This window comes from Lepidochelys kempii, chromosome 2, assembly GCF_965140265.1.
Source record: "Lepidochelys kempii isolate rLepKem1 chromosome 2, rLepKem1.hap2, whole genome shotgun sequence".
Lineage (NCBI taxonomy): Eukaryota > Metazoa > Chordata > Testudines > Cheloniidae > Lepidochelys > Lepidochelys kempii.
This window is the reverse complement of record NC_133257.1, coordinates 184,356,246-184,381,599: the sequence shown is the minus strand read 5'-3', so window position 1 is coordinate 184,381,599 and position 25,354 is coordinate 184,356,246. Positions and strand designations below refer to the sequence as shown.

The window sequence follows — 25,354 nt, the reverse complement described above, 5'->3', positions numbered from 1 at the left end:
GAGTTGGAGGCTGGCAGACGAGTAAACCTTTCTCCCAAATAGGTAAAGCCTCTTGCTGTCCTTATTTTTGGGAGCTGGGCCTGGTTGCCCTTATCAATCTTTTTCATTGGCCGCCAAGACCACTAGGGAGTTCGGGGCTGGGTTAGAGTACAATATTTGAACCGCTTCCTGGGGACATATTACTTCCTGTCCACCCGCTTGGAGATGGGTGGGAGGGAAGATAGGATTTGCCACCAAGCTTTTACAAGCTTTACCACTCCATCATACAAAGGGAGTGCCACTCTGGACAGGGCCACCACAGCCAAGATGTCAAACAGGCCATCAGTGGGTTCTGCCAACTCCTCTGCCTCTAACCCCAGGCTCACTGCCACCTTCTTTAGCAGCTCCTGGTGTGCCCTGGCATTGTCCTGTGGCACTATCTGTGATAGTCCCACCACTGCCTCATCTGGCGAGGATGGCGAGGGTGGGAGGAGAGGTGACCTCCACTGTGGCTGTGGGAGGCCCGGGGGCACCTTGCTCGGACCCTGCATCCAAATCCAGGAGCAGGCAGGAAACGGTAGCTGACCTTCTCTCTGACACCCCTGATAGAGAGCGTTGCATGAGGGTCCCTGGGAAAACCCCCATGGATTCCAGAATTGCCATGGGGTGGGGCACATTGGCCCTGGGCCATGCATCAGCTGGCGGCCCTGGGGGAACCTCCCCAGGCTTGGCTGAGGATATCTGGCCCGAGGGACCCAGTACCTCCAAAGAGGAGGAGAAGAAACAGTCTTGTCTCGGGGACCACCGCAGTGCCGACGTGGCCTCAAAGTCCTCTTCCTGCCTGCTTCCGTGATGCTTGTGGCAGGGGGATTGGTACTGAAGCTCTGGGTCCGAGCTGTCTGCTCGGGGCCTGGTGGCGGAGCTCAGTGGATCGGCAACAGGCATCCAGCAATTGACACCTAGAGATCTGTGTCAGTACTGAGTCAGATGATCAAGAGCAGGATGATGAGGAGTGCTGAGTCGACCCAGGTGATTGGTGCCGCGTGGTTTGGTGATCTATGCCTCAGCACCAGGGATCGGCCACACCGTAACTCCAATGGGGTCCTTTGCCCCAGAGAGTGATATTTCCTGTCCAGAGACCAGTGTCATTCTGAGAACCAGTGGTGCATTGTGGCCCTGTATCTGCCATTGGTGCCATCCCATGGGGAACTATTGCTTAGAGTCCTGCGAATAGGGCCAGGAACTTCAGTTGGTCTGGGCAGGTCAGAAGCGCCTTGCTGGGAATCGTCGCTTTGACGTCGACCGTCGCGGTTCTAGGGACCAATGCCGCACCGACAGGAACTGTGGTTCAGCTCCCAGTGCTGGCTTCCCCCTGGAGATGGCCACGTCTTGGCAAGGCATCAGGGACACCAGTAAAGACAAATGTCTTTTGCAGCCTGGAAGGCCTCCAGTGTGGACAGGACTTCCAGGTGCAGGGGATCTCTGCCATTACCAGGGGTGGGCAGTTGGTCCCTAGGAGGGCTCGTTGGTCTAGCTGGCAATGTCAGTGCCTGGCTGGGCTCTAGAGACTTACTGCCTCGCAAGGGCCTATCCTCTCCAGACTTTCCCTTTGCCATACAGAAGGTCAGGGAACGCCTCTCCCCAGGCGCTTCTTTTGCTTCTAAGCTGGTACAGGGGACTGGGACCGGCACCAGGAGGCCGGTGCACTATGCACCAATGCTGCCGTACTTGGTGCAGAGTCGGAGTTTGGCAGCTCAACTAGCCCAGTATCCCATCTTCCAGGTGCCCCAGAGGGAATGGACGGAATAGGTAATCATCCAGTGATCCACTCTCTGTCACCCATTCCCAGTTTCTGGCAAACAGAGGCTCAGGACACCATCCCTGCCCATCCTGGCTAATAGCCATTGATGGACCTAGCCTCCATGAATTTTTCTAGTTCTTTTTTGAACCCTGTTATAGTCTTGGCCTTCAGAGCATCCTCTGGCAAAGAGTTCCACAGGTTGACCGTGCGTGGTGTGAAGAAATACTTCCTTTTGTTTGTTTTAAATATGCTACCTATTAATTTCATTTGGTGACCCCTAGTTCTTGTGTTATGAGAAGGCGTAAACAACACTTCCTTATTTACTTTCTCCCTCACATATTTCCGTTAGTACAGCCATATGACTGACGTTGAATGTGTACAAACCTCTATTAGTTCATCTCTCTGACGAAGGCCCTCTTTAAGTTCATCCATCTTATGCTGTAGAATACTGCACGTGTGTTTCTGCCTTTCCAATTCCTATATTAAACAAATATCAGTTAAGCAGCACATGCTTTGTTGAGGGTTGGACACATACATTTTCAATATAAATTAAAATAAACATGAACATCAGTAAATAATAGTCTTAGCAATGATTTCCTGCCGCAGTTCAGACTCCTTAACAGTTAGAATATACAGGTTCAGGGTTTGAATAGTTTTCCAGACACTAAGTAGCTAAACCACTAAACCTACTAGCTGGGAATGTGGGCAACCCACCAACAAGGTGTAAGTGCAATGAGCTGGTGAGAAGCTCACCAGATTATTGAATCTGCACAATGCTCTTTTTGTATTATATTTTCTAGCTGGTGTTGAAAAATTTGGGGCCTGGACCTTTGTGAAAAGGAGAAATCTAAGTGACTGACAAAATCATGATTCCCTCCCAACACAGACACACACACTCTTACACTTACTTCAACAGAACATTCCGGGTCTTAATAATTTTCAATCATGATACGGCTTCTCTGTCATATCTGATTAAAATATAACCTCGCTATTCAAGGTAGCTACTGACCATAAGGCTCTATTTTCATTAAAAATTCAGTCTTGTATAATACAGTTTAATACACAAAATATCAGTACCTTTGACTTCTCTTCATTTTCCCTATAGAACTCTGCCATCTGCTCTTCCCTCTCCTCAATGACATCCTTTAGCGTATCCACTTGATAAATCAAATTGTTTTTCTCATTATCTAGCTGAGCATTGGAAACCATAGCTTTCTTATACTTCTCTTCAACTTCAGATAGAGAATCCTGCACAGATGTTAGAAACGTTAGCATTACTTTAACTGTTTGATGCTTCAGAATAAATGCTACATGTGAACATAATACTCAAGAGCTTACATTTGTTTTGAACTAAAATCATACCAACATTTTAATTTACTAAGTACTGTTTGAGGTCTTTCTTTAGAAATATAAATTAAATTATAGTAAGTTTCTATTATTTAGTTTATAGTGTTAATTGCACTGCAAAATTGTTGCAAAATGTATGCAACAAATTAAATAACTGTTCACCTGCATTTTTTCCTGCACCACCCCTGGAACTTAGAATCTTACTATTATGTCTAACTTTGGAAGATGTAGGAGCTATTTCCCCCTTAACTATACATTTTCTTTTTTCTGTCAGTTTGTGTCACAGCCACAACATTTGTTCAGTGTTTGCATGTGTAAATGTTTTTAGGAATTCAGTAAAATTACAAAGATGATAAGAGCTAATATGATTAACCAAATAAATCACCTAAAAGTATGAAAGAAAATCTCCCAATGATTAAGAGTGATTTTAACTAATAAGTTTATTTTGGCAGGTTAAAAAACCAGATACTTTAACACATCAACACCACCACAATCACTAAAATGTGCTTACTGTTTTATAGCTCAGAACTTAAGTTTTAATATGGCCACAGACATTTTAGTAATCATTCCATGTGGTTTTGGAGAAATCAGTGTTTAAAGAGAAGTTTTTGTGCCTCTAGCTGCTTAGCTCTTTTACCAGTTGTGGCATATGCATCTCATTTACTTTTTGGAGAACTCCACAGTTTTGATTCATATACTTGGTACTAATCTGTCTAAATAAGGTCTTTGGCTGAAGAGAAGGTGCATGTGCACAGTCTGCTATATACCTAGTCAACCACTCTTACCCAATTCTTCTCTGTCCTGAGGGTCAAATTGATCATGTAAACTCAATTTTCAAGCACTGTAGCAAAATGTCAACTATTCACATAATAGAGAAACTATTAGCCTACTTGTATCCTTGAAATATGCAGTGATCTCAATACAAGATAATTTTAAAGTGCAAAATCTCCGTATCATAGAATCATATACATTAGAGGTGGAAAAGACCTGTTAGATCATCAAATCCATCTTCTTGCCAGTGTAGGACTGTTCCCGTACTATACATTCTCTAGCGTTCTGTTGTCTATTTTTCAAAGTTGGAACTGATGGCATTTCCACCAATTCCACTTTCTGAAGGAGACTATTCCATAATCTAACACATTTTAATTATTGGGAAGCTGTTCCTTCTAGCCCAAATCTTCCTTTTCACAATTTCATCTAATTATGTCTACTCATACCTCCTCTTCCAACTTCTAGGATCCAGAAGCCCTGTGCTGGAGAAACACCATATCTCAAGCACCCTTCTCAGAACAAAAACTTCCAAATGCCATTCTGAATTAGAATGACAGTATTCGGAAGAAATTGGTATCTAGGGTCCCAGAATAATCGTGCATGGATAAATTCATAGATTAAATTTGCAGAACATGATGGTTTATGAGCATGATGAAAAAGCATTCATTTGTTCTATGTTTCACCAGAAAATAAAGGATATCTTCAAAGTGGAAGTCATACATATCAGAAAATGGAAAACCATAACAAATAAAAATTACAGGTAAGGAAATGTTTCATGCGTCTCCATACTCTGGAAAGTAGCAAACAGTAACCAGAGATTAAAGTCAGGGTGGGACAAAGAAAAACCAATTAAAATATAGATAAAAGCTTTATACAACTATATACAAAGGAATTTCTAATTTTAGATTAAGAGTAGCATAAACACTTCTGTTGAGGTCACTAGGACAATTCTGCAATGAATGGTGAAAGCATTAATTGTTGAAAACTAAGTGTCTGCCTTGCAGATCTCATCAACAGTAGCTCTTATTTCTTCTGCTTATGAAGTGGTTGTTTTTCTAGTTGAGCGTGCATTGAGTCCCTGACAGATACATTTATAAGCCTTAAAGTGTTTTTGTGCCCATGAAAAGAACATTAGTTTTATGTCATTCCTTAGTAAGATCAAATAAAGTTTTATGGCCCTTAGTATTTCCAAAGGATATATAGATGGGGGGTGGGGAGGAGGAAGAGAAGCTTAAATGGAAGTTAAAAGGAACAGACAGGAGTGACATACCTGCAAGCTGCAAGGAAACTTCTGAAAAACACAATAATAGAGGCTCACACAATATGTTTGCCCACCCCCCCACGGCAAAAGAAAAACACAGTAAGACGACCAACAACAAAAAAAAAGTACAAGAGGTGGCTAGAGATAAAGACATTTTAAAAAACTGGAAGTCAGATCCTACTGAGGAAAATACAAAGGATCGAACTCTGGCAAGTCAAGTGTAAAAATATAATTAGGCAGGTAAGAGTATGAAGACCAACTAGCAAAAGACAAAAACTAAGAGCAAAAGTGGTTAAGTGCATCAGAAGCAAGAAGCCCACCAAACTACCAGTGGAATCACAGGATAATTGAGATGCTAAAGGAGCACTCAAGGAAAACAGGTTGAGGAGAAGCAAAATGATTTCTTTGCATCAGTCTTCACTGCAGAGGATGTGAGGAAGGTTCCCACACCTGAGACCTTTTTTTAGGTGACAAATCTGAGGAACTGTCCAAGATTGAGGTATCAATAAAGATGATTTTGGAATAAACTGATAAATTAAACAGTAATAAGTCACCAGGACCAGATGTTATTTACAAAAGAGTTCTGAGTAACTCAAATATGAAATCACAGAACTACTAACTGTGGTATGTTACTTATTGCTTAAATCAGATGACTGATGATTAGTCAACATAATGCCGATTTTTAACAAAGGCTTCGAAGGTGATCCTGGCAACTACAGGCCAGGAAGCCTAAACTTCAGTACCCAGGCAAATTGTTTGAAATTATAGTAAAGAATGATCAGAAACAGATTAACACAGTATACTGGGGAAGAGTCAACACGTAAAGGGAAATCATGCCTTGCCAAATCTATTAGAATTCTCTGAGGGTGTCAAATGTGGGGACCAGGGTGATATAATAAATACAGTATACTTGGTCTTTCAAAAAGCCTTTGACAAGGTCCCTCACCAAAGGCTCTTAGCAAAGTAGGCAGTCATGGGATAAGAGGGAAGGCCCTCTAATGGATCAACAACAGGTTAAAAGATAGGAAACAAAGGGTAGGAACAAATGGTCAGTTTTCACCGTGGAGAGAACTAAATAGCAGGGTCCCCAAAGGATTCGTACTGGGACAAGTGCTGTTCAACATTCATAAATCACCTGGAAAAAGGGGTAAACAGTGAGGTAGCAACATTTCCAGATGACACTAAATTACTCAAGGTAGTTAAAATCCAAATCTGATTACAAAGAGTTACAAAGCGATCTCACAAAATTGGGTGACGGGGCAACAAAATGGCAGATGAAGTTAATTGGTGATAAATGCAAAAGTAATGCACATTGGAAAACATAATCCCAACTATAAATACAAAATGAAGGGATCTAAATTAGCTGTTACCACTCAAGATAGATAAGAGTGATTGCCAACAGTTCTCTGAAAACATCTGCTCAGTGTGCAGCAGCAGTCAAAAAAAGTAACAGAATATGAAGAATAAGAAAGAAAAATATCAAGGTCACTAAATAAATAAATGCTACGCCCATACCTTGAATAATGCATGCTCTTTGGTCACTCCATCTCAAAAGATGGACATTAAAATTGGAAAATAGTACTGAGAAGGGCAACAAAAATGATTAGGGGTACGGAACAGCTTCCATATGAGAAAAGATTCAAAAGACTGGGACTGTTCAGTTTTGAAAAGAAATGCCTAAGAGGGGATATCATAGAGGTCTATAAAATCATGAATGGTGTGGAGAAAGTGAATAGGGAAGCAGAATTTAACCCTTCACATAATACAAGAACCGGGAGTCACACCCATAGAAATTAACAGGCATAAAAGAAACATAAGTACTTCTCCACAAAACAAAGCCAATCTGTGGAACTCGCAATGAGGGGACGTTGCAAAGGCCAAAAGTATAACTGGCTTCAAAAAAGAATTGGATAAATTCATGGAGGAAAGGTCTATCAGTGGCTATTAGCCAAGATGATTAGGGACGCAATCCCATGCTTTGGGTGTCCCTAAACGTCTGACTGCCAGAAGATGGGACTGGATGACCAGGGATGGATCCCCTGATAATTGCTCTGTTCTGTTCATTCCCTCTGAACATCTCGCAGGACCACTGTCAGAAAACAGGATACCAGACTAGCTGGACCATTGGTCTGAACCAGTATGTTCTCATGTTAAAGTAGAAAGATATTCTATTGGGGACAAAAAACCACAAATATCTCTGGCAAAACCTGCAAGTACAGGTCTTTAATAAAAGGGATCCCTTTGTTCACGTATTTTTCTAGTTGAAGTGACTGCTGAAAAAAAGGGAAATTTTCTCATCATGAGGAAAAGGCAGGTGTCCAACAGAAAAAGACTTGGTGAGAGCTTGGAGGACAAAATTCAAATTCCACTGCGCAACAGGTTAATTTTTAGTTTCTGATGCCTTAGCCCTGGTCTACAGTAGGAGCTGAGGTCGAATTTAGCAGCGTTAAATCAATTTAACCCTGCACCCGTCCACACGACAAAGCCCTTTTTTCGACTTAAAGGGCTCTTAAAACCGATTTCCTTACTTCACCCCTGACAAGGGGATTAGCACTGAAATCGGCCTTGCGGGGTTGAATTTGGGGTACTGTGGACACAATTAGATGGTATTGGCCTCCAGAAGCTATCCCAGAGTGCTCCATTGTGACCGCTCTGGACAGCACTCTCAACTCAGATGCACTGGCCACGTAGACAGGAAAAGGTCTGCGAACTTTTGAATTTCCATTTCCTCTTTTGCCAGCATGGGAAGCTGCAGGTGAGTGAAGAGCTCATCAGCAGAGGTGACCATGATGGAGTCCCAGAATTGCAAAAGAGCTCCAGCATGGACTGAACGGGAGGTATGGGATCTGATCACTGTATGGGGAGAGGAATCCGTCCGATCAGAACTCCGTTCCAGTTTTCGAAATGCCAAAACATTCCTCAAAATCTCCCAGGACATGAAGGACAGAGGCCATAACAGGGACCCGAAGCAGTGCCGTGTGGAGCTGAGGCAAGCCTACCAGAAAACCAGAGAGGCGAACGGCCGCTCTGGGTCAGAGCCCCAAACATGCCGCTTCTATGATGAGCTGCATGCCATTTTAGGGGGTTCAGCCACCACTACCCTAGTTGTGTTGTTTGACTCCTTCAATGGAGATGGAGGCAACGCGGAACCAGATTTTGGGGACGAGGAAGATGAGGAGGAGGAGGTTGTAGATAGCTCACAGCAAGCAAGCGGAGAAACCGATTTTCCCGACAGCCAGGAACTGTTTCTCACCCTGGACCTGGAGCCAGTACCCCCTGAACCCACCCAAGGCTGCCTCCCGGACCCGCCAGGTGGAGAAGGGACCTCTGGTGAGTGTAACTTTTAAAATACTATACATGGTTTAAAAGCAAGCATGTTTAATAATTAATTTGCCCTGGCATTTGCGCCTCTCCTGGATGTGCTCCCAAAGCCTTTGCAAAAGGTTTCTGGGGAGGGCAGCCTTATTCCATCCACCATGGTAGGACACTTTACCACTCCAGGCCAGTAGCACGTACTCGGGAATTATTGTAGAACAAAGCATTGCAGTGTATGTTTGCTGGCGTTCAAACATCCATTCTTTATCTCTCTGTGTCATCCTCAGGAGAGTGATATCATTCATGGTCACCTGGTTGAAACAGGGTGCTTTTCTTAAGGGGACATACAGAGGTGCCTGTTCCTGCTGGGCTGTTTGCCTGTGGCTGAACAGAAATGTTCCTCGCTGTTAACCACGGAGATGGGGGGAGGCAAAATGCGACCTTGGTACGAAAGCACATGTACTATGTGTGTAATGTTAACACCACAGTTTACCGTGAAAGAATGTACCCATTGTTCTATAAAATGTGTATTTTTAAATACCACTGTCCCTTTTGTTTTCTCTACCATCTGCATGTGTTTCGAGGATCACAGGATCTTCTCCTTCCCAGAGGCTAGTGAAGATTAGAAGGCAAAAAAAACGCACTCGCGATGAAATGTTCTCTGAGCTCAATCGGCTGTTGATTTCACGGAGGGAGCAAGGGAGCAAATGAATACAAAGCACATTTTGTCTATTTCTTGTTTTGATCCACTCCATCTATCTTTTACATCTTTGGCTGGCAGCAGATGGTGCAGTAGGACTGCAAGCCATCCACATCTCCTGGCTGCCCCGCAGAAGATGGTGCAATACGACTGCTAGCCATCCTCATCTCCTGCCTGTTCATGCTGTCCTCCCACACTGACAGAGCACAGACGAATGCATGGAGGCAGACAACGTCAGAGTGCAGGAAAGCACAAAATGACCGGGAGGAGAGTAAGTGGCGGGCTGAGGAGAGGGCTGAAGCTGAAAGGTGGCGGCAGCGTGATGAGAGGAGGAAGGATTCAATGCTGAGGCTGCTGGAGGATCAAACTGATGTGCTCCAGCATATGGTTGAGCTGCAGGAAAGGCAGCTAGACCACAGACCGCTGCTACAGCCCCTGTGTAACCAACCGCCCTCCTCCCCAAGTTCCATGGCCTCCTCACCCAGATGCCCAAGAACACGAGGGGGGGCAGGGGGGCCCTCCGGCCACCCAGCCACTCCACCCCAGAGGATTGCCCAAGCAACAGAAGGCTGGCATTCAATAAGTTTTAAACTTTTAAAGTGCTGTGTGGCCTTGTCCTTCCCTCCTCCAGCACCCCTCCTGGTGCTTCTCTCCTCCACCACCCCTCCTGGGCTACGTTGGTAGTTATCCCCCTATTTGTGTGATGAATTGATAAAGAATGCATGAATGTGAAGCAACAATGACTTTATTGCCTCTGCAAGCGGTGATCAAAGGGAGGAGAGGAGGGTGGTTAGCTTACAGGGAAGTAGAGTGAACAAAGGTGTGGGGGGTTTCATCAAGTAGAAACAAAACCTTCCACACCGTAGCCTGGCCAATCATGAAATTGGTTTTCAAAGCTTCTCTGATGCGCACCGCGCTCTTCTGTGCTCTTCTAACCGCCCTGGTGTCTGGCTGCACGTAACCAGCGGCCAGGCGATTTGCCTCAACTGCCCACCCCACCATAAACGTCTCCCCCTTACTCTCACAGATATTGTGGAGCGCACAGCAAACCGTAATAACAGTGGGAATATCACTGAGGTCTAACCGAGTCAGTAAACTGCGCCAGCATGCTTTTAAACGTCCAAATGCACATTTTACCACCATTCTGCACTTGCTCAGCCTGTAGTTGAACAGCTCCTGACTACTGTCCAAGCTGCCTGTGTACAGCTTCATGAGACACGGCATTAAGGGGTAGGCTGGGTCCCCAAGGATAACTATAGGCATTTCAACATCCCCAACAGTTATTTTCTGTTCTGGGAATAAAGTTCCTTCCTGCAGCTTTTGAAACAGACCAGAGTTCCTGAAGATGTGAGCGTCATGTTCCTTTCCCGGCCATCCCATGTTGATGTTGGTGAAATATCCCTTGTGATCCACCAGTGCTTGCAGCACCATTGAAAAGTACCCCTTGCGGTTTATTTACTCGCCGGCTTGGTGCTCCGGTGCCAAGATAGGGATATGGATTCCGTCTGTGGCCCCACCACAGTTAGGAAATCCCACTGGAGCAAAGCCATCCACTGTGACTTGCACATTTCCCAGGGTCACTACCCTTGATATCAGCAGATCTTTGATTGCGTTGGCTACTTGCATCACAGCAGCCCCCACAGCAAATTTGCCCACTCCAAATTGATTCCCAACTGACCGGTAGATGTCTGGCATTGCAAGCTTCCATAGGGCTATTGCCACTCGCTTCTCAACTGTGAGGGCTGCTCTCATCTTGGTATTCTTGTGCCTCAGGGTAGGGGAAAGCAAGTCACAAAGTTCCATGAAAGTGCCCTTATGCATGCGAAAGTTTCGCAGCCACTGGGAATCGTCCCAGACCTGGAACACTATGTGTCCCACCCGTCTGTGCTTGTTTCCCGGGCCCAGAATCAGTATTCCATGGCATGAACCTGCCCCATTAGCACCATGATGCGCACATTGCCAGGGTCCGTGCTTTGAGAGAAGTCTGTGTCCATGTCCTCATCACTCTTGTCACCGCGCTGATGTCGCCTACTCGCCCAGTTTTGCTTTGCCAGGTTCTTGTGCTGCATATACTGCTGGATAATATGCGTGGTGTTTAATGTGCTCCTAATTGCCAAAGTGATCTGAGCGGGCTCCATGCTTGCCGTGGTATGGCGTCTGCACAGAAAAAAGGCGCGGAACGATTGTCTGCCGTTGCCCTGACGGAGGGAGGGGTGACTGACGACATGGCTTACAGGGTTGGCTTACAGGGAATTAAAATCAACGAAGGGGGTGGCTTTACATCAAGGAGAAACAAAAACAACTGTCACACAGAATGGCCCCCTCACGGATTGAACTCAAAACCCTGGGTTTAGCAGGCCAATGGTCAACCCACTAAGCTATCCCTCCCTCTGTTATTTCAGGCAGGACTGAATCTCCATTAAAGTTTTCAAGGTGCCCTTGACAGACATCACCAAAACGATTGTCAGCTGTTGATTTCACGGAGGGAGCAAGGGAGCAAATTAATACAAAGCACATTTTGTCTATTTCTTGTTTTGATCCACTCCATCTATCTTTTACATCTTTGGCTGGCAGCAGATGGTGCAGTAGGACTGCAAGCCATCCACATCTCCTGGCTGCCCCGCAGAAGATAGTGCAATACGACTGCTAGCCATCCTCATCTCCTGCCTGTTCACCATAAGATGGTTCAATAGGACTGCCTGCAGGATTAAAGAGAATGACCTGGTCGAGTCACTCCTAATTTAGTCCCTGCGCCCATATCTGCCCCGGCACTCCTGACCGACACCTCGGACACGATGAGGATGGTTTTCAGGCCTATTGCACCGTCTGCTGCCACAGGGCAATGGGTTGCTGCTGCTGTGTAGCAATGCAGTACCGCGTCTGCCAGCACCCAGGAGACATACGGTGACAGTGAGCTGAGCGGGCTCCATGCTTGCCATGGTATGGCATCTGCACAGGTAACTCAGGAAAAAAGGCGCGAAACAATTGTCTGCTGTTGCTTTCACAGAGGGAGGGAGGGAGGGCCTGATGACGTGTACCCAGAACCACCCGCAACAATGTTTTTTGCCCCATCAGGCATTGGGATCTCAACCCAGAATTCCAATGGGCAGCGGACACTGCGGGAACTGTGGGATAGCTAGCCACAGTGCAACACTCCAGAAGTCGACGCTAGCCTCGGTACTGTGGAAGCACTCTGCCGAGTTAATGCATTTAATGCACTTACAGCATTTTGTGTGAGGGGACACACAATCGGCTACATAAAAACGATTTCTAAAAAACCGACTTCTATAAATTTGACCTAATTTCGTAGTGTAGACATACCCTTACAGACTGAGAAAATCTGCAGATAAGAGCTTGAAGAAGTGACTTTTCAGACGAGAGAAAATGGATTGTTTTTGAACAGACACCTGGCTTAAAATAACTGAGGCACGGGCCACTCTGAAAACTGGACAACTGAGAATTAGTATTCCTTCCCTAGTGGCCTAAAAGGCATTTATTGTCCTTTGATCATACCAGGAAAACCATATATTTCACATTCTTTTATATATTCTGAATATGCATAGCTTTCTTGATATAATGAGGAAATCTACTAGTTCTCTGGAGTAATCAGGTGAGACAAGGCTTTAGTTTTGAGGTTCCAACTAGCAAGAGCAGTCTCCATGAGGACTTTGATGAATTAAGTCCTTCATAAGTGGCAGCTCCCAATGGTCTGATTTCAAGACTTACTAAGGCACAGTCCTCCCAAATATTTTAAATTGTACTTTCTCTGTTGGCAACGGTAAAGTTGAAGACACATCCAATGGAAAGAAAAAAAATACACCCATCTTTGAAGGTGGTTGATGCCAATGTCTGGAGTAAGATAAAAGGACCTGTTTGTTGAGTTGATTTGAAAACAATCAAAAAAAGTGTCTGTTTAATTAACCATTTCTGGATGAGCAGCTGACAAAATGTTAATTCAGTTTCTATTCTCACGGGAACTGAAGGACTTCTTAAGGCTTATTATTATATATATTTTTTGCAAGTAGTGCCTCCCTGCCTGCTGCAATAAGTGAGGGTGGAACCATTGTTTTTTCTGTATGTAGAGACATTTTGGAGATGGCAGCATTTTTGGAAGGAGACATTACAATATCCCTCTGCACTCTCAGTTTCAAAAGGTGAAATTGAATGAGTTCATATTAGAGATCACGGGACTAAGTGATTTCCCATCTCAGCACAGTAGCCAGCTTGCCTATACCGTTATGCACAAGGAAGGAAACTTGCCACTTGAGTGAGCTATGAAAAGGATAGGATAGCCCAATCAACTTGTTCATACTCTTGTATCGCTAGTTTCATTTGCCAGGAGGAAGTGCAAAAGAACTCAATGTTATATTATGGCTCAATGGACTATGTCTGCACAGAAGATCATCAGAAGTTGCAGGAACTAGAGCGCTGATACTGAATGGGCTTGGAACACTGGAAAAATCAGACTTGATCTTCTGAAATAGATTCTGGGGTGGCAAGACCTCTATTTCAAGTTGATCACAGACTCATGTTCTTGAGTTAGTCTGGTGGTCTGAAGAGAGTCCCAGGCTATTTCCCTTGTTGGGGAAATATATCAGTACATCATCCAAATTATGAGAGATCTGAAATACTTTGGGAGCTGATGATAATCTGAAAGACATGACTACAAATGGGAAGCAGACCTTGAGATTAACTAAAAACACACAGCCCCCTCCCGAGTCAGTGCTATGGGTTCCATCCAGAAGTTCACCTTCAAGTCCTTGACTGGACAAAACCCACCCTCTTTGGAGGCCACAAAACATCTTAAGAAGAAACTGTTCCCCTTTCTCCAGAGAAGAAACACAGATGATGGCTTCTACAGGCAGCAGGTTCTGTAGAGATATCAGTATCATAGATCTGTTGGTCAGGTTCAGAGATAATACCGACTTGGAAGACTTTTGGAAGGAGACATTGAGAAGTCTAGGGGGAAATGGGCTGGAAAATGGAAATAAAAATCTACAGGCAACTCAAAAGAGCTACTGGGGAATAAAGTCACCTCAAATTTTAGCTGGGAATCTAAAGTGAAGAAGCTATGTAAATTAGTCAGGCTGACCTGAGGAGGTCGATGGAGGCAGACTGCACACTTGTAGAGCTAAGTCCAAGAATCAGAAAGCCTGAAAAAGATGGAAGGATTCCTTCAGACTGAGTTGAGGGCAGATGCCACTGGTGGCAGAAGACACACACAACTGAGTTAGACTGGGTGGAACCACAATCTGGACATTTTCTATCCCTTGCACAATTTTTAAAATCTGTATATTTCTCAGCTATCCTAGAAATCTTGAACGATGACCACCACCAGCCTTAGGAACAGGAAAGTGGTGGGCTGGCAGATCATTGCTTCTCCACTACTGGAAAAGCACTTGTGGGAATTGCAAAGCTGGTATGGTCCCCAGACAGCCCTGAAAGGTGCCCAACAGAAAACTGCTAGGCAGAGATCAAGAAGAAGAAGAAAAAAGATATTTTCCCTGTTAGGAGGAGGAAGACAGCTACAGAGAACTATTACCTTACAACTGGAGGCAGAGTAAACAGAGAATATGGTGCAGTAGAGAACTTCTCAAGACATTTCCTGAGTCTTGAAAGGGGAAAAAAATGTAGTGCCACTGAGCCAATGCTGGAAGAAGGGCCAAGTAGTAATAGCATATGTCAGGGGATGGGCATTCATAAGAAATAGGCTCAAACTTAAAAAGTTTTTGACTATAGACGCAAAGATTTCCAAATACTTATGAAAATATACTGACTTCATGTTTTGGTTTTCTGAAACTCAGGTCAGCTCTGAGTATGATCATGTCACTGAAAAAAATCCATTATAAAACTATAATCTTGGACTGGTGCTTAACTATCTTAAAATTAGATTCCTTAAGGATTCTTTTAAAATTACAATAGTAATAACAGCAATCCACTTTTTAAATCTAATGTCAGCCAAGCAAAGCATCTAGAAGGTTAATTTCTACTGATAGCTTCTGCTTTATGGTAACTGAAAAGCAATCATCATATTATCTGCAAATAAAACATTCCTAATAATTCATATCACCACTTATGAGATGGGCACAAGCATGCACAAAGAACTGTATGTTTATTCGCGTTAAACCCATTTTGAAAATATTCTTTTGGGTGTAATGCACAGTTAACAAAAAAGGTATCCTTTTCAAATTGTTAAATGATTAAGGCCTGTGGATGCAAAGTATTTTGCCAAGATCAAGAAAAATAGGGGACTTGTAAAATAATAGATATTTTGACAATTAAATAAGAACTCCATATTTATATTTGAACCTGTAGTTATAGAATTTTTGACATCTACATCTACAGTAACACAAGTTCTTAAAGACACACATCCTCCAGCTCTGCCACCATTAAGGAACTTCATAAGACTGCATCAAGGATTCAATAGGCTACAGGGAAAAAAAAAAAAAAAAAGTATTTTGACCATTTTACTATGAGGCCCATTAATACACTAACATCAAGGAGATACAAATTATGTACTTCATAACCTCACACCAGCTGTTCTGATCGCTTATGCACTCATTCTCTGAAAGGGAGATGAGCTAGTGTAGAATAATGAAATGCTGACTTTAAGATGTGTGACTTCCCTTTTATCAGAATATATTACATATTCTCTTTAAATCTCTCCTCAAGAAGGCTACTAAACAAAACAAAATCTCTGTAAAATGCGATTTAGGTAAGGTTAGAATTCCACTTGATCATTAATGAATCAAGATGAAGAGCATCTTCAATGGGTGTACGTGTGTGTGTACAACAGAAATCATTACATTTAAGAGCTCTTCATATTTGAATATTACTAGTCACAAGAAATTTGAATACAGGCATCTGGATAAGAATATGCTGAAAAAGACTATCAAATTCTCCTCTGCATCCAGTTTCTTCTGGGCACAGTAAATGGGAAAGTAATTGTACTTTAAATATTAAGCAACATATTGTAAACTATGACAACGGACTATGACAATGAGAACCTTGTGTATATGAAGGAAAAAGATAGCCAGAGTGCAAACTAAATACTAAAAAAAATCCACCTCTCTCACTTGATGCTAGTCTATCAATGGGCCATAAGAGCCTCATCTACTCCTGAATCCAATACACACAACAGTGTATTTTTTAAAAATAGTTTTGGATTTTTAACTAACATTAACTAACATTTTCTGAAATTTATAAGTTTAATGCTTCACAATTTTCTTGGTTAAATTATTTTGTTTGTCAGAACTACTACCCATTTCTGTCTTTTTTCACACACTGTATGAATTTTTAATGTGTATTTATTTTCTATTAAAATATTAAACCATATATAAGGCTTCAATTAGTTTTCATCTTATTGGCACTTGATATGAAAACTGTAAACGTTTAATGCTATTTTAATTGAGTAATAAATAACTTTGAATCTACAGGGAAATAGTATATTGTAGTAATTTACACATACAAAAAACTGATCCATCCTATGCATTGCAGGTTAAGCACATGCTTCAGATAAATATTTTTAAAAAATCTAGTTAGTAAAGCTATGTGCAGTTAGTGGAACTGATAAAATCTCCATTATCAACATATGTCCACACAGAATGCATGCTTTGGATGGTGAGCCCTTATACCTTTAGTTCTTTAAGTCCCTGTATGTATCTCCCCTCTACATCTTGTATCTGGTCCTTAAGATCATAGATATCCTGCAGGACATAGGAATGAACCATTGCATAAAAGAGGGAAAATAGTTTACAGTTGAAAATTTTGTGAAGAAAACAGCACTTTATCTTTGCATATTTTTCAATCAAATGTCAAAGAGTGCAAAATAAAGTATACAAAACATATTAAACACACAGAAATTGAAAACAACCCTCAAATCAGTGAAAAATTCTGACTATTTTGTTATGCAACCATTGTTTGAAAACTACTAGTATTAAAAATTACTCAGTCCCATTTCTTAAATCTAATGATTTCTAATGTTTTTAAAATAAAATTTGTTTCAGTACTCAGCTTTCAGTGCCACAAACATTTACATATGTAAGTAGTAACATTGCTATAATATGCACCTATTTTCCCTCACCATCATTAAAATACGTCACATTTTATTTTTCTATGTCAAATAAGCAGAAATCCCATCTCCCTCTCTACCGCCCCATCATATTAAATATAAATCCTCCTGCTTTTTCAAATCAGTAACAGAGTTTACCCGTAATTCACTTAATGAAACATCAGGATCCACCCAACTGCTTGTATCCCCACTTCCTCTTCTGGATGAATTCCCACTCAGAGGAGTTGTACTTGCTGAATTGCGAGATGCCGGCTTAAAAAAAAAGAATAAACTGTATCAGGATTCATACTGTGATATCTTCTGAGGTGATATATCCACTTTGTCCACAAAAGCCTGCAACTCTGTGATATATCTCACATTTCTCATAATAAATTACCTGACAATTAAAACAACACTGAAAACATACATTTTAAAAATCCTGTTTTATACCTGACTTAAAATTCGGGTTCTATAATATCATACTTTTGACCAAGGTTAATTTCCAGAATCTAGTTTATATCTTGGTCTGCTGGCTCCATATGCTTGCTATGATATACGATCTGTCTTGTTGATGAGATGTTTACAAAACACTTTGGTTGAGGTGATGCGACAGTGAAGAAAAAAACTAGAATAAGTAGCTTATCAATCATCATATTTTTACTTATATCCTACAGAAATTTGAAGTTCTATACTTAAGTACATCTGGAACCATGTCAAAGTTTCCACACTTTTGTAGTCATTTTAATTCCTCTCACACAAGGACTTGGAGCAATGTCTGCAACAGCAGTTAAAAAAATCTGAGTTTTTCCAGTCCTGTCCTCTTCAAATTCAATCTCTCTGCTCAACATTTCCTGACATGTGGGGGTGAACTGTATAAAAAAAAATACCTCCTTTAGGAAACATTCCCTTCCTATAGGAAATAAAGGGACAGGAACAGGAATGTTATCTAGGCTTTACACAGAGCCTTACAAGTGTCATTTTGCAATTAACACTGTCAAAGTATTAGGATACAAACACTACTAAAACATATGGCATATACACTTTAGAGATATTTCAAAAATTGACTATAATTAAAGCAAGAAAATTGACTTTCAATCTTTTAATAAACAAACATACCCTTGTGTAAATTTCAGGATACGGTTTGTCACACTTCTCTTCCAGCTGGAGAGAGAAAAAAGTGATTATAATTATTCATTTTGTGACTGAACAGCTGTAACACCTTTGTGTTCACCAAGCATAATGAGATGTATGTAATCCACAGGATTACAAAGAATGGTTAACAACCCTCCAAAATTTAAGTGTTTGGCCTAAAATAAAAGTTATTTTAACGGTAGCACTTACAAATAAATTCATGCTTATAATTAAAAATAAAACTTCAGACATTTTAGATAACCTTTCAGGTAAAAGCCTTTGTTAATATTAGAGAACTGAGAACAGAAATTATTTTCAGTATTATAAATCTCAGCACAGCAGTGACTGCTGCGATGGTAAGCAGAATAGCACACACTAACCTTTTTGGAAATCTGGTTTAGATCACAAGTGAAATCAGTTTGCGTGTCTTAATCTAGTCACTAGAAAACACATGTTCATGTCACAATACACCACACTATTTGGTAGAACTGGCAGTCACATCAAGACAAAATAACTTAGGTTGAAGAAGGCATGATTGAAGAGGGATAACTATTTCCAATAGCTTAGTATTTATTTCAGACAATATTTTAATTAATCGAGCTTGACCAGAAACACACACATCTGCTATAGAAAGTCTAGATGTACTAAACTTGTGTGTGAACCTGTTAATTTTATTACTCAGAGACTTATTTCAACATTTTCTTCAGTCAAAAATCCAAATGAAATGTAAGCCTAAAACATTACAAATCCATACATTTTTAATAAGTATAAGTAGCTTCTCCAGAGTAACTTATCCAATAATGGTCTTCAACACAAATATGTAATTCTTTTTGCCCTAAACTAATGGAGAAGCAGTTAAGAGGATTTGGCATCACCTCACAAGCAAAGTTCATACAATTTTGAAGACATCAGTTCTCAATGTCCCACGTTCTTTCCTGGTTTCATCTTTAGAGCTGCCACTGCAGCATATGTTACTACCTGAAGCAGATAGCTATGATTAAGACAGTCTACTTATCAAATATCTGACAAGGACTGTCTCAAAGAGTTGTAACTTACAACTTCCTTTTACCAAGATCAACTGTGGACCTGCACTACATTGTTTGAACCCAATCTTCCCTACAGAGTATCAATTAGAAAATTTTAATTGTGTAATTTTTATTGCGACCATAAAAACAAGAATTAAGAATCCATTCACACAACAGCAATTCTAGAAAACGAAAAAATAATGCTATTAACCACTCTCAACACACTGTCACATCCTTGTACCAGAGAATGCTAGTATCAGTAAAAGTAACTTTATTAGAAAAATTACTAGCTTAAATTTTAATTTGAAACAGAACGCACACTGCAACTGACATCTATCCATGCTCTGAACATACAGCTGCATACAGTGATGGTAAATAACATACATGGTGGTGACAATAGTAATACTGCACTACTGTTTTTCATCTGAACAGAAAAAAATATTTTGCTAGCTTGAAGTGTGGTTTTACTCTTACAAGTTATTGTAAAATTAGTATTGGGGGGACTAGATGTTTATTGTGTCTGAATGATTGGGACAGTCTACTAGAAAAAGGAGGAATTTTTGGAACCAAATTCTTCGTTCAGTTAAATAGGAGTAACTGATGGTAGAATGTGGCCCTGCAACTGGAATTAAGATAATACTGTCAATACATGAAAAGGAATAGATTCCAGTTTACACTCCCATAACTGTGTGTCCATGGGATGGCTACCAGCACCTCAAACTTTTTTGTTTCTTTTTTGGGGTCACTAAAGCAAGCAGATACTCTTTGAAAACACTCAGCAAATAAGATCTGTGGAACAAGAGGGTGCCAGTTTTGCATAGTAACCTGTTATTTCAGACTAAAACCACAGCTTGCTCTCAAAGGTGTTTAGGCTTATTATATAAAGGACACTCAGACATTGTACATTCCTTACGTATTTTATTGCATGCAGTGTTGCTGTAGCCATGTTGGTCCCAGGATATTAGTGACACAAGATGGATGAGATGTCTTTTACTGGACCAACTTCTATTGGTGAGAGAGGAGTTTTCAAGCTTACACAAAGCTCTTTTTCATGTATGCATAGCACTCATACAAATGGATGCATAAAGTGGTAATGATTCCAGTACATGATTATACATTATACACAATACAATTAGATTGTTATAAATTCACGTATATCTCAGGCAAAGGGCAAAATAATTCTCTGAACCATGTTAAAAAAAATAGCATTCCAAGACATAAAAGATTTGGTTTTTATTCAGTGCGCATTCTGTTATTTTCTAATAAGAAAACTGGCAGTTAGTTTAAAAAACAAGTATAAAACTCATTCACTACTGAGTAAATTCTACTGTTCTGAGGGTTTTTTTTGTTTTTTTTTGTTTTTACTTTTTCAGGCAGTTATTCTTTTTTTCAGTAAAGAAAGAAAACTCATAATTAGTAGCCCATTGTATTCATTACAATATCATAATATGCATTACACTCACACTATTTAAATCTGGGATATTGACATCGTCCACATCAGAAACAATGCTCCCCCTGCGATTGGAACGACTAAAATAATCAGCTGCAGTTTCACTTTGATCAGAAAAATCAGTTGACTTCAAAGCCAAATTAGAAAAGAAAAAGAAAAAGAAAAAAAGATGAATAAAGGGTAGAATGGAAGACATTTTCACTGAATGAAGATAACAAAAGTCCTTTCCACTATAAGGCACAATTATATTTCAATATAAATCAAATTAAAAATATCAACTACTGCAATTTACTCTTGGCATTTCTAAAGTTTAATAATGATACAACAATGACTGAATTCCTCTTCTTACTGTTTTTGGTAATTTAAATGTTCCTATTTAAAGATTTACACATGTATATTAGTTTTAAGTGCACAATACCAATATATTTGTTTTTGTCAAGAAAGAATGAGTCTCATATCTACTACTTGTTTCCCTGCGACTATTCAACAGTTTGATTGTATTCTTAAATTATGATTTACAGCATTTCTAAGGCTACTGATGACTTCCACTGAAACAATTAACGTTTATGAATTTTACCTTCCCGTTCCAATTAATTTAAAATGGGTTTTGGCACCAACAGTGTGCAGATACAATGGATAAACAATGACAATTGCAGTTTAACACTATTTGAGATCCTTTTCCCAATCACAATAAAAAAAGAGCTTTATAACAGTAAAAAGTAAGCTCTCTCATCACAAGAACAGCTCAGAAAACTGATCATTAAGTACAAAATTCACACCAAAGTATCTGCAAAAATAACACAAACAGAGCCTGGTAACAGAACAATCTGTGTATTAGAACAAGTTATAATTATCCACATAATCTGGTGGACAGAGCCCTGCACGGATACAAAATCTATATCCGCAGATGAAGATATCTGTGGATATAAATCCGTATCTGCAAAGCTGCAGGGCTCTACCAGGAACTGCAGTGGAAAAAGCAGCAGCATGTTGGGCCACCACACCCAAAAGCCAGCGCCTTGTGCCAGTAGCTGCTTCAGCATGGCTATACCACCCCCAGCCCCACCCACTGGAGGGCACCAGGCTCACCAGCAGCTGTCCCTGGCAGTACAGCCATGCAGGAGTGCTACCGGAACGGGGCGCTGGCTCCAGGTAGTGGCGGCCCAACGTGCTGCTGCTTTTGCTGCTGTGGTTCCCGGTAGAGCCCTGCAGCTCCACAGATACCGATTTATATCTGCTCAGGGCTCTACTGGTGGATACTGTCCTAACCCAACTGAAATATTCCTTTAAACTGATAGTATTCATATTAAATGTAGTATGCTCAATGGAAAGTATCCCTTTATTAGGGTGACTAGATAGCAAGTATGAAAAATCGTGACAGTCTGGGGGGTAAATAGGCACCTATATAAGATCCCCAAATATCAGGACTGTCCATATAAAATCGGGACATCTGGCCACCGGACCCTTTATCAAGCGTTCTCTGATGTTTCGTCTCAGAGCTGCAGATGTGATTAGAGCTATGAATGTTACACGTGTATAAAAAGTGCTGATATGACCGAAGGTATCTAAATTAAAAAAGAGGTATAAAATACTATTTGATCCAACACGCTTGTTCTCTCTTGGTTTGTCTTCATCCTATTTTCACAATTTTTAAAAATAACCCTTAATAAACAAGTGACCGATATAATCTGACTTCCTTTGTAGTCTGTCTCATTTGCTTTTCTCATTTTATGTTTATGGCCCTTCACATAAAATATTTCTGTCTGAACCCCTATGTAGTCAGTTATTTGTGCTTTGGATATCAGAAGCTGCATTTTAGTCATTGCTACATGGAGGCCTTGATTTTCATGGATTTTAAAAATCCATGTTACTTTTAAAGTTACTTTTAGAATCCATGGCTTCATATCCATGACTTAAACTGTTGGAATTCAATTTGTGAGTAAGTGGGTAGATGATATAACAGTGAACTAATTTCACTGAAATCTGTAAAGTTGAAATCTGGACTGTACAAGAGCTTGAGAAAATAGGAGCTCAGCATTAATATGATCAGAAGGACCAGATAAGTTAACTTTCTGTGAAAAATTTAATGATGATTAAATGTGGTGCTAATTGATGGTCCAAATCAATGCCTGACTGCACACACACAGTGGAAGACCATGCACTGGCTCCAAAAAGTTAGCAATCTAAATATCACAAGAATAGACAAATGGCATGTAATTTCCTAGGTTTTTAAAAAAGCAAACCTTGAAAAAACAAACTATGACATCATACTGACACCCACATTGGTCATCAGCAGGGTTGGAACATTTAGATAAACCGCACAGACCTCTGATAATTCAACTAACAGAGTAAGTGATAGTACTAATAAGTTGTTATCCTCTAGGTGGACCAGCACTAGAGGGGGATGAAGAACACACTTTACCAGTGAGTTTCAAAGACCATCCAATACCTTCACCCATCCAGTCTCAGTCTCTCAACCTTGGGCTCCTTATCCAATCTCAGTCTCACCCTCAGATTCCCAATCTCCTTTTCCAGCCAGTCCCAGTCTCCCCATTGGGGCTCATCCAAAAGTCCCAGTCTTCCCCATATCTCAGCTCCTTGCCCAATCTGTCTCCACAGCACCCAGCTCTGTCTTGTCCCACTCTGAGGCTCATTACCACAATCTACTTTATCTCCTCTGGTGTGGCTCTCATTCATGTCCCTTCGCCATATTCAAGTTGGCTCACTTCTTCCTTCATGCTGCCCGGGTTTAGCAGCATGAGCATTGAGAGTACAGGAGAGACAGTCTCCCTGCTTTCTCTTCCTGTGTCCAGCATCACACCAAAACAGCGAGAGCAACAGTGGCACTGAAAGTCCTGCTCATTCCCTGCAGCCCTGTGCTGTAGCATGCTCAGTACAGATGGACTCTTCTGAGAATTTAGCTGCCTCATTGTAACAAGTCTCTACTGAGCACGTGTGAACTGAGATTTTTTCCAAAGGATTGTAACTTGGCCAAATTTTGGTGGCTATTCATAGGAACAGAAAGACACTTTTCTGTTACAAAAGCCATCCCCTGCCAAATTTCAAATCCCTACTCCAAACCATGGAGGTTCTAGAGCAGGGGTGGGCAATAATTTTTGCAGGGGGGCCACTCCACGAATTTTGGTAAGTCGTCACAAGCCGCATATTTCTACTATATTAATGGAGGGGGTGTGGACTCTGGGCAGGAGTTTGGTGCAGGAGGGGGCTCTGGGCTGGTGCAGTGTTAGGGTGCAGGGTCTGGGAGGAAGTCTGGGTGCAGCAGGAGGTTCTAACCTGGGGCAGGGGATTGGGGTGTGGGAGGAGGTGCGAGATGCAGGCTCTGGCAGGGAGGCGCTTACCACAGGTGGCTCCTGTCTGGTGGCGCAGCAGGGTTCAGGCAAGCTGCTTGCATGCTGTGGCCCGACGCCACTCCCGGAAGTGGCTGCTGTTGGCACGTCTCTGCATGCCCCTTGAGGGGAGGGGAGCAGCGGGTCTCTGTGCGCTGCCTGTGCCCACAAGCACCACTCCCGTAGCTCCCATTGGTCAGTTTCCTGCCTATGAGGAGGAAATGCTAGGGGGTGGGGGCAGCACGCAGAGGTGTGCCAGCAACAACCAGTCGCCTCCAGGAGCAGTGTAGGGTCACAACAGGCAGGCAGCCTTCCTGAGTGCCCTGCTGCGCTGCAGGACTTTTAGTGGCCTGGACTCAGAGCTTGTGAGACAGCAGAGGAGACCAGACAGAAATGTTAGTTATGGTGGGCCGGACAGAAATGTTAGATGGGCCGGATCCGGCCCACAGACCGTATTTTGCCAGCCCCTGTTCTAGAGCTTCTCAAGAAAATGTTTTTTGTTTTTTTTTTTAAATCTGGTAAAACCATGCGTTTTTCCTTAATCATTCTCTGAAACAACTGAGCCAGTTTTGCTGAAATTTTCAAAAAAATATTCAGCCAGATGCAGATATCTGGCATGGAAAATTTCAGCCAGAAAAGTTAAAATTTGGCAAAGTTATAAGCAACTGAAAACAGGGTCTTATAATGGGAAGTAATGTTTGGCAACCTCAAGTATAAGTGGCTCTACCAGTTCTGCCTATAACTGTATTTCCTTAAAAATTGAATTAGCTCAAAAAGTAATTCAAAAAAACATTCACCCAGTACAAATAAGGTCAACTGTCTTATCTGAGCTGCATTATAAGACATATATAGAGATATCATACAACTCTGCCTAAGTAATATAATGGATTTCAAGAAAACGCAACTCAGGCCAATGGGTGCACACAAGTTGTAAGTGAATAGGGGTGTCTACTTTCCCTCTCTCACAAGCAGCCCTTCATATCTGTGGAACAGTATGTGCTAATAGTAAATAAAGCAATTAGGGATCTTAAAAAAAGTTAAGATACCACCAATAGCATCAGACAATTGCATGCAACCCGGCTCACCATGCTATCACTCCGCCCTCGGATGGCACGATTAGAGGATGTGGTACTCCCTGTTTCATTGTCTGTAAACTACAAAGATTAAAATGCATGTA

General features: G+C 41.5%; 1 protein-coding gene across 7 annotated transcripts in view; it reads right to left on the bottom strand.

The window, feature by feature from the left end:
* Positions 1–25,354, bottom strand: part of LRRFIP2 (LRR binding FLII interacting protein 2) — a 138,089-nt gene that overhangs the window by 27,050 nt on the left and 85,685 nt on the right. For 3 of the 7 annotated variants that reach the window (XM_073333006.1, XM_073333000.1, XM_073333001.1), the window contains 7 exons: positions 25,263–25,331; positions 20,844–20,957; positions 18,341–18,385; positions 17,384–17,497; positions 16,809–16,880; positions 2,858–3,028; positions 2,165–2,257 (listed from right to left, as the gene is read on the bottom strand). In XM_073333006.1, coding sequence (XP_073189107.1) covers positions 2,165–2,257; positions 2,858–3,028; positions 16,809–16,880; positions 17,384–17,497; positions 18,341–18,385; positions 20,844–20,957; positions 25,263–25,331 — 678 coding nt within the window. The remainder of the gene's footprint in view (positions 1–2,164; positions 2,258–2,857; positions 3,029–16,808; positions 16,881–17,383; positions 17,498–18,340; positions 18,386–20,843; positions 20,958–25,262; positions 25,332–25,354) is intronic. The other 4 variants (XM_073333002.1, XM_073333004.1, XM_073333003.1 and 1 more) reach the window with 2 other exon arrangements.